The sequence below is a fragment of the Penaeus monodon genome, chromosome 1, assembly GCF_015228065.2.
Source record: "Penaeus monodon isolate SGIC_2016 chromosome 1, NSTDA_Pmon_1, whole genome shotgun sequence".
Taxonomy (NCBI): Eukaryota; Metazoa; Arthropoda; class Malacostraca; order Decapoda; family Penaeidae; genus Penaeus; species Penaeus monodon.
In genome coordinates, this window is record NC_051386.1 from 12666872 (window position 1) to 12676871 (window position 10000).

The window sequence follows — 10000 nt, forward strand, 5'->3', positions numbered from 1 at the left end:
CCCGGGCCCCCCACCCAATCACCATGAAGTTACTGTCTGCTCTTCATTTGATGCGTCCTTTTTTCTGTATTTCTGACGTTTTTCTTTGCCTGCGAAGATTATTTCATTCATTAGTAAATGTTATTTTTCTCCTTATTTATGAATGTCATTAGATTTTCCCTATTTTAGTGCATTTATTATGTATAAGTATACCAAATTATTACATGTTGTATAATTTTCCTATTAGTAACTTGCAAAGAAAATGCCATAGTTTCCATGCAAAACATTCATCAAGAAAAGAACCTACCTGGATAAAAAATTGTTCCAGAACATTCAGTTCATCTATTAATGATAACCATGAAAACTATTATTAATGTAAAGGCCCATAATAAGTAAGGACTGTTTCATGTTTACTGTCCATGGCCTTGTGCAGCTTGACTGTTTGGTGCAGTCATAAGCCAGTTCTAACTTTGTGAAGATGTGTGCTTATCATTATGATTAATAACAGTATTAAAGGTAATGATAATAGCAATAGAATTTTTTTCCCCCAAAAAAAAATTTACTCCGAGGGAATGGGGTAAACAGGTTAGCCAGATAGACCATTTATTTGACTGCTTGTTGACTAAGCAGTTTTGGAACCATCTATGTATAAATCAAAATTAATAAAACAAAATCACAGTGGATTACATGTACCTAGCACCTGTTTGTTAAATTGGATAATTATAGTTAGCTGATACTGCAATGTTTATACAGTAATGTGCCATATGCTAATTCCAATCATCAGGCCACATTCAGTATATATTAATAATTATCTAGAACTATGTTGCTCAAAATTGTGTAAATAAAACTTTCAATTTTGCCAAAACAAGCATTGCCACTGTATTATTTTTTAGCTTACCTTGTACAGTGGGGGTATATGAAAAGGGGAGCTCGATAAGATATGATTGTCCTTCGGTCACATATAAAGACTTGTTCATGAATTCACAAAGAATATTTAAATCATAAAAAAATAATAATAATGATAAATTACCTGTTGATTTGAAGATCCTAATATATGGTTTGGTATATTTTCTATGTTAGGGAGAGAGGGGATAATATTATTATTTATCAGAAAATCCCAGTTATGTGTTTGTGTTGTTACCTGCTGCACAGAAAAATGGCATCATTATCTCTTTTTTTTTATAATAATATTCAATGCCTCATGTTTATGCATTTAAAGTTATTGTTTACTTTTAATGGTACCCATCTTTACACAATTATCAGATTTTACAATAGAAGTAGTTCTTTGATAAATTTGCAATGTTTCAGGATTAAAGCCATATCTGTATGGTGATGAACCCCTGCATGAGAGATTGCAGCTCGCTAAGAAGGCTTTCTTGGCCCCCATAGATGTGTCTCCCCTCCAGAAAGAAGATCTGGTTATAACATGGCTCTCCGGGCTGCTCACGTCAAAGGTATATAGTTTGTGACTATGACTGATATGATTCATGATTGTTACTGTCGGGATGAAGATTATTTTGGTATCATATTTTATAAATCATCCTTAGTGTTATTTACTTCTGTTGTCTGTTTTTTGTTTTTGAAAATTATACTTCTTTTTGTTTATTTTTTTAGGTATTTACCCTGAGCCCAGAGGAGGTGGTGGAGGCCTGGGCAACAATGGAAGCTATCCTGGGGTCAAAACGGTTAAAGGCACTTTGCAACAGCCGGTGGTTATGCCCACTGAATGATTCCTTCATTGATGTAAGTATTCCCTCTTTTAAATGAAGAGGCTTGTTGTGTCTCATTGATTTTAATTATTTGAATATGCTCCATCCCCTCAGAAACACATGCACATGGACACGCACACATATACATATATATATATTTGTGTATATGTATATATGCATATGTACAACTACTATATTAATATTAATTAAGTTACTAAATTCATATTTAGACTTTTACCCATGTCACACTTTTAATAAAATAAAATGATATATTATTGTTAGGCGGATGAAGGTGTAAAAGGCTCCTCTCTCTCTCTCTCTCTCTCTCTCTCTCTCTCTCTCTCTCTCTCTCTCTCTCTCTCTCTCTCTCTCTCTTCTCTCCTCTCTCTCTCTCTCTCTCTCTCTCTCTCTCTCCTCTCTCCTCCTCCCTCCCTCCTCTCTCTCTCCCTCCTCTCTCCCCTCTCTCTCTCTCTCTCTCTCTCTCTCCTCTCTCTCTCTCCTCTCTCTCTCTCTCTCTCTCTTTCTCTCTTTCTCTCTCTCTCTCTCTATTCATCAGTCCTCTTTTCTCTCTCTCTCTTTCTCTCTCTCCCTCTCTCTCCCTCTCTCTCCTCCTCTCTCTCTCTCTCCTCTTCCTCTCTCTCTCTCCTCCTTCTCTCTCTTCTCTCTCCCTCTCTCTCTCTCCCTCTCTCTCTCTCTTCTCTCTCTCTCTTCTCTCTCTCTCTCTCTCTCTCTCTCTCTCTCTCTCTCTCTCTCTCTCCTTCTCCTCTCCTCTCTCTCCTCTCCTCTCTCTCTTCCTCTCTTCTCCCTCTCTCTCCTCTCTCTCTCTCTCTCCTCCCTCCCTCCCTCCCTCCCTCCCTCCCTCCCTCCCTCTCTCTCTCTCTCTCTATCTATATATCTATCTATATATCTACCTTTTAGTTTTTTTTCTTCTTTTTTTTTTCTTTTCTTTTCAGGCTATGTTTTTGAAGAATTAGTCCCTAAAACTAGAGTAGAAATGGGGGAAGAAAGTGGTAGTCATGCACAAGCCACTGCTTTTGTCACAAGAATGAGCCCCACCCCAGCCTCACAACTTACAGATTGAGTCCTAACTTCGGTAGCTACGTGGATGAAGCCCGTTGATCCACTCTTGTCCTTTGCCTCCCCTCCTCTTCCTTGTTTTTAATAATAGAAAAAGATACAGTCTGATTTTCAGTAGATCCCACTGTGGCCTTTTCACAATAGGGGGATAAAAGAATGATGTGCAGAAGTCAGTACTAAAAAAAGAGAGAGAGAGAAATAGATAATGTAGATTGTATGTAGTTGTATGTTTAATCCCTCCAATAAACCGTTGATTTTCAGTAGCTCCCAGTGTGGCCTTTCCACAATATGGGAATAAAAGAATGGTGTGCAGAAGTTAGCACTCAAAAAATATATATATTTATAATATAATGTAATGTAATTATATAATTAATGTAATTAATATAATATAATATAATATAATGTAATGTAATATAATATAATATAATATAATATAATATAATATAATATAATATAATATAATATAATATAATATATATAAAATGTAGATTATGTGTAGTTTTATGTTTAAATCCTTCCAATAAATCATTGTGACACTTCACTGAACAAGTTTAAACTTCACAGACTCTGGTGAACCTCGTGAGTAGCAGCTATGAAGATGGCCCACAGCCGAGTGCCGTCAGGGTGTGTTGGGCCATCATGTCCAACCCAATCCTTGCCCCAGTGATAGCGCGCAACACTGCCCACTGCCTTGCGCTGGCACAGGGCCTTGCCAGTTGGATCCTGAAAGGCCACAGGAGTGATGAGGACATAGAGCTCGCACAGAAGGTTATCAGGGAGCTTGAGATGAGCCTGAGAAGTCAGCTAGATCGCAAGTATGGAATGAACTCTGTAATGGAACACTTACTTCTCCCTATGGCCAGATTAGCTGCAGCATTCAAGGAGGATGAAAATCAGAATATGAAAATGCTGGTTATCAATTACAGAATGACTGTGACAGTGAATCTCTTTGAGAATGAGCTCATGCAAGATTATAAAATGAGTTTAGAAGCGCTGTTTACCAAGGAAAGTGAAGCTGTCATACCAAAGCAAATAAAGACATTCTTTGCTGCTCTCATTTCAGCCATTGAAAATGAACCTGTGGAAGTGGCCAGCTGTATGATATCAGATGTGTTCAGTCAGTTCATTTACAAGTATCAGAATCAACAAAAGCTCCATTTCCAACTTTTAGTAGTGTTATGCTACTTGATTGGAGTATCTCCATCAAAGAGTAGTGGCTCTCATGTTGTAGCAGACAGCTTTGCAAAACTTAAAATCAAACCACCAGACATAAATCAGGCAAAGACAGAGAGAATTTTGCTAAGCTTGCTAGAAGTTGTGGAGTCCAAAGCACTGGACCTGTCCTCGAAGCTGGGCATGGACACATTAAAGGCCTGGCTGGGCAAACTGGTGTATAAGCAGTTACTTCATCCTCAAGCCTCTGCTTCAGGTTTCAAATGCTTCAGCATCCTGATAGCCATTTTGCCACAGATCGTTGCTAACATGGTAATAAAGAAGTACAACCTTCTTTATGCAAGCACAGAGAAAGAACAGACAGAGACTTCCAGCACAGACCCCACTTGCTCCAAAGAGGCCATGTATCTGGCCTTTGAAGACCTTGTCTGTGAAATCTTGAAAGTATATGATCAGCTGAGAGACATTCCAGGATTGATTAACGGAATACTGCAAGGCATCACAAACAAACAGTCAGTCCTAAGCGGAAAGGCAGTAGTACCTGAGTCCATAATCATTTACAAGGGAAATCTGCTTATCCCTCCCAGGTGAGTCAATTTTGTCTGCTTGTTGTATTGTTTGAGATTATAAGTCATATTTAATGTTAACATCCATGGAATAATCATTGTAATAATGTTGTAAATTTCTCCAGAAGATTACCATGATTTGATTGTTGATAATATCTTTAGACTGATATGTGTTTCATTTCATGAAAAGTTATATGTGTAGATCCCAAAACTAATTCACATCTCAACATGTTGCAGGTTTATGATGTCTTTCAATAAAGTAATCAGCAGCCTCAGTCACAATCAGATTCTGCTTGTATGGAAAAGCATACATACTTTTTTGACTGACACAAAGCCAGGTCTTGTTAATGGGTCAGGTGTGTATTGGTACATGCCAAACTGGGGGACAGTAATAAATACTAGTAGATTTTATGTACAATTGAAAACAAGTACAAATATAATTGACCTTTTAACCCTTGCGGCTTGCTTTCTCATTTTCCCGGATTGTATTTCAGATAAGTTTGGAGGATGCAGTGAGGTTCGAAGTGCAATACTGTGGCTTTATTCCTGCATTCTGATGGCCAGTCCAATCATGCAGGCCATAACAGTTGCAGGGTTTGCACCATCAATTGCTGACATGATGAAGAGGAGTGCCCTTGAGGTGGTCAAGCCATTTGTAGAGTCCATGCTGACTCTTCCTCACGTAAGATCTCCCCACTGGGAATTGGTGGTTCTTAGAGTACCTATATTACATGCTTTCCTGTACTTTGCTTTTGATTGTTTGTCTTTATCTTGTTTTCTTGTATTGAAAAACAATTGGAGCCAATGGTGAATTTATGCTTGATATTTCCCATCATTAGCCTGAAAGGGAAATTCTTTCCCTGCATTGGCAAGAGGTTCTTTACAAATTGGAAATGTTATTAACATGGTTACTGATTTTCAGGTAATGTATTAATTTTATTTTTTTTTTCTTGTGCAGGATAATAACTTGTGCAGTAGTGTCTTAGTCCTGTGTCACTCATGGGGTGAAGTTCACATGAACCTCATGTCTGTGGATTTTGGGTAAGAAATATATTGCTTTATTGATTTTTTTACCAGTGTCTGTATTTTAGTCTCACTAGAAGAAAGATACAAAACATTATTGTAGCTCAACATCAGTTTTTGTATAGATTTATCTTCCCTATGTGATACTGATTAACCCACTCATGAAAGGGGTCACATGACACCATACTAAGCCCCAAGTTTGATGGCAAGTGGTGTCAGTCACACAAGGGAAAAATTAGAAGCACAGAACAAATTTATCTATACACGTGGCGACGCGCTAGAGTGCATCGTTCGTTCATTCGTTTGAGATTTGCGAAGTTCTGGCTTCGCCCTGGCAGTGCATCAAGCGGGAAGTTCCGCTATAAATATAGTGGAACTTCCCACGGCAGGACAGTTGCCAGAAATCACCAAAGTCTATAATGCTGAGAACTTTCTAATACCATCACTGATAGATTAACAGTTATCTAGGAATCTAGCAAAAAAGAGGCTTTAAGCCTACTTTTGAAAGCCTATTAATCCTCAGTGACTGCAGATAGGGCAAACAAGTGAACAACCATTTGGCACACACAACCTAGAGGAGGCTCAACTATGCATGATATCATTTTGGTGTAAGTGACAGCCTTGTCATGACTTGGTAGGATGATCTAAATCATGAGTGGGTTGAAAGTGTGAGTCATCAAATTCAAATGTGATAATTGTAGCTTATTTAACAATTACCTGAATCCTGTTCACTATTGTTAGCCCCTGTCTTATTTCATGTATATTATTATCTCTGTTATAGCCCTTTTGTTGAAAATGACTGATTATATGATAAAAGGAATTTAAGTATAGACCTACATCTTTAAAACATGAAAAAGATCTTTACTTACGCACTAAAATGAAGAATTTCCTATATTTTTTTCCAATCATGTTTTTTGATTGCTTCACATGTTAACTTCTACTCATCATCTTAATTTTTTTCCTCTCTTTTCTTTAGGTACTCAGAAGTTCCTGAAGTGCCTCGGATTCATTCACCCAAAAAGAGCAAACCAACCGACTTCTCATACCTTTTCCCATTCATTTCAAGCGATAACTGGGCACAAATTTCTGCTAGGGTGGCCAACTTTGGAAACAAACCCACACAGCTGGCACTGGTATGTATTTTGAATTTTTGTACTTTGGTGGAATTTATGCATTTGAAACAAGGCTGTTCATTGGTCAGTGAAATTCTGAAAATTATTGCAAGTTTAAATTCTTCATAATATTACAGATTTGTGTAAGTTAATTCCTCTATCTAGAAGTATACAGCTTAAATTTAATTAATTTCTATAATGAAACAAGTAAAAGTTCCAATAAGTGTAAAATTTTCAAAGAAAATCAGAGTTGATTATAAAGATTTATAATGTGAAGTAAACGTGAATATACAGGTGTTTTCAATCAACAAGTTCACTATGATCTCAGAATTTAATGATTCCAATTGTACAAACTTATTCCACAAGTATTAGATAACTAACCTTTTTTTAAATTCTATTCTATTCTATTCTATACAGAATCAGTATTTGCCTGTTCTTGTACGTTTATCAGTTATTTCAAGCACAAATTTTGGCTTCCCTTTACATAATACAGAGTAAATAGATGATATAAACAGCATGCCAATTTGGCTCCTAAATCTACTATTAGCATGCCAATTTGGCTCCTAAATCTACTATTTTCTGATGTATTTGGTTTTCATTGGTCATTATATTTTGGAATATACCATATCAAGTAAACATCATTCCTAAAATGTTACTCAATCTCATATTTGGTTTCATTTATGACTGAGAACAATATTAGTAGATTATGTAATGGCAACATAGCTGAAAAAGGGAAACAATATAGTAGCAGCAAAGTCTGATCCAGAACGGGAAGACATGCAGGCCTTTCCACCCTAAAAGTGAAAGGAATCTAACAACATGGCTTAAACAAAAACTTCTTTACTACTATGAGTAGTAGTAATAGTAATACTAATAGTAGTAGTCACAGTATTTACAGAAGAGATAAAGGTATGCAATAGCATTATCAGACCAGTTGCCTGTAAATACTTTTTTTTTTTTCTTTACTTTCATGTGTAAACAATGATATGTTCATGTTAATGCACTAGAGTCATGAGATAGAATGCATTAATGTGAAAATGATGCTCATGTTACAGAGAATAGTTTAATTTAACAAAACTCTTGATAAAAGTATTTTTAATAGTTCATAACCTGAGAGGATGATCATGATAATAATTAAAAAGGAAGTAAGTGATAATGATCATCATCATTATCATCATCATCATCATTGATATTAATGATATTAATTGTATGAACTGATGAAGATGATGATCTGAAATGATAATGAAAATAATGATAACAATAATAATGGTGATAACAGTAATAATGAAATCACTATCATTATTATTATAATTATCATCATCATTATTTTTATTGTTATAATTATCATTATCATTGTTATTATTAATTTTTTTTATTATTGTTATTGTTGTTATTCTTTGATTCTCATTCTCATTCTTCTTCTTCTTCTTCTTCTTCTTTTTTTTTTTTATTATTATTGTTGTTGTTGTTGTTGTTATTGTTATAATCCATATCATAATTATTAACAATATAATCAAGAATCTTGCTGACCCACATCCACCAATCACAGCCAAGCTTAGTGTTCACCTTGCAATCAGACTGAAGTGAACAGACTATATGGTAAGATTGAGCAAGCAAACAAGCAAGCAAGAAGAGCCAACACAAGTTTGCAAAGCACCATTAACAAACTTTGATTTTCCCCAAACAGGTTCAGCTGGTCATTCAGAAATTTAGCAGAGCTGCAGCAGAACACAGTAGCAACCTGGAGAAAGAGGGACAGAGCAAAAAGACACAGGCTAAGGCTATGGAAGGGTTGGCTAAGTACCTGGTCAATGCCCTGGAGACTTGGGGGGCACCTATCACCCAGATGATGACCTTTCACCTGACCTACATCCTGCCTTTCATCAGTGAAGCTCACCTCCCATCCATGGCCAAGTTAGTAGGCTCTGAAGTCATATTTTTGAGTGTTTACATGATGTGAAGATATTAGGTAGATTTCATAGGAAGTTAGGAAGTTGAGAGATTAGTAGATAGATAGAAAGATAGATAAACAAACAGACAGACAGAGTTGCCCAGTCTGTTTTCAGTGTGAATAACAGATAATTCTTGTCATGCATGATTTTAAAGATTGATATTTTTTGCAGACATTTGGTTAGTGGCATTATAGAAGATCAGGAAGAGTGGAAAGTGTATGTCAAGAGTGATCACTTTCTCGAAGCCAGCTCTCTCCACCCTCATGTGCTGTTGGAGATCTTTTCTCTCTTGATAACCCTGTCAGGTTCAGGCAAAAGAAAACATTCAGAATCAGAGAGTGAAGAAAGTACCACCAAGAATTACTTCACAAAATTGCTGAAGAGACTTAAAGAAGTTTGCCTAAAAATGTCAACACTACAGTTCACAATGTATGAAGCAGAGAAGTGGGAAATACTGGTGCGGTGTGGGGGCCCGTTGAAAAAGCTCCTTGGAAGTGGGGGCTCGGCCAGATGCAATCGCATTAGCTCCAAAGAAATTGCTATCATGGTTGATCTCATTAGTAGTTTGCCTCTTGCTCATCTCAGGGAAGGCTCACAAGCTCTGATATTGATGGCTCTCTTTGCCATCTTGGTACAGGAAGTACACTTTGAAAGAGAAGAGAATATTTTAGCCATCTTGGATGCTATTAATATATCACTCTGTTCTCCATGCAAAATTGAAATGTTGGGCATAATAAATGTGGATTCATTACTTTCATGGCTGGTTAAGAAGAGGCTATCCCTTCCTGTTTTTGTTGTGCCAGAGCATATGCTCAATTTAGCCCTGCCATACATGAAATTTGGAAGAGGGAAAAAATTCCCCAGGGAGTCTTCTAAAAACGATGAATACAAGAGATCCGTTGCTTTTGATCATCTTCTGATTACCCTTTTGAAAGTTCAAACTGTTGAATTTGACCTTGGTACCCTGGCAGAACAAATTACAAGTATGGCTGCAACAGCTTCTGATGAGGAACCATTCCTACACATTGCTGTGATGCTAATGTCAGCATGCTTCAAGGTAATTAATTTCATGAGGTTTGTATGAATTTGTATTACATATCAATGAGGAATGTCATCATTATAGAAGGCTTTTAACTTTTAACATTATATTAAAGAGAATCTAGAGAAAACAACAAGAAAATATATTGTATTCTCATTTGGCTATGGGTGGTTATTATGTCATGCCCAAGTCATACCACCATTATCTCAGTCCACTCCAAATTTATAGCACTTTCACCCTCCACTTTATCAGTTCACATATGAAATGAAAACAGATATGCCAGTTGGCTGCAAATGGCATGCGCTCTTATGTGTATGGGTGCCACAATATTTTGGCCATTTGGTGTTTTATGCAATCTGAAGGCATTGAT

At 36.6% G+C, this 10000-nt stretch overlaps 1 protein-coding gene across 1 annotated transcript in view; it reads left to right on the forward strand.

Moving 5' to 3' along the window:
- The window catches only part of LOC119592514, a 15797-nt gene that overhangs the window by 1208 nt on the left and 4589 nt on the right, over positions 1–10000 (forward strand). The window contains exons 2-10 of the mRNA XM_037941404.1: positions 1288–1433; positions 1594–1722; positions 3330–4525; positions 4742–4860; positions 4999–5186; positions 5463–5545; positions 6504–6660; positions 8327–8553; positions 8763–9648. Coding sequence (XP_037797332.1) covers positions 1288–1433; positions 1594–1722; positions 3330–4525; positions 4742–4860; positions 4999–5186; positions 5463–5545; positions 6504–6660; positions 8327–8553; positions 8763–9648 — 3131 coding nt within the window. The remainder of the gene's footprint in view (positions 1–1287; positions 1434–1593; positions 1723–3329; positions 4526–4741; positions 4861–4998; positions 5187–5462; positions 5546–6503; positions 6661–8326; positions 8554–8762; positions 9649–10000) is intronic.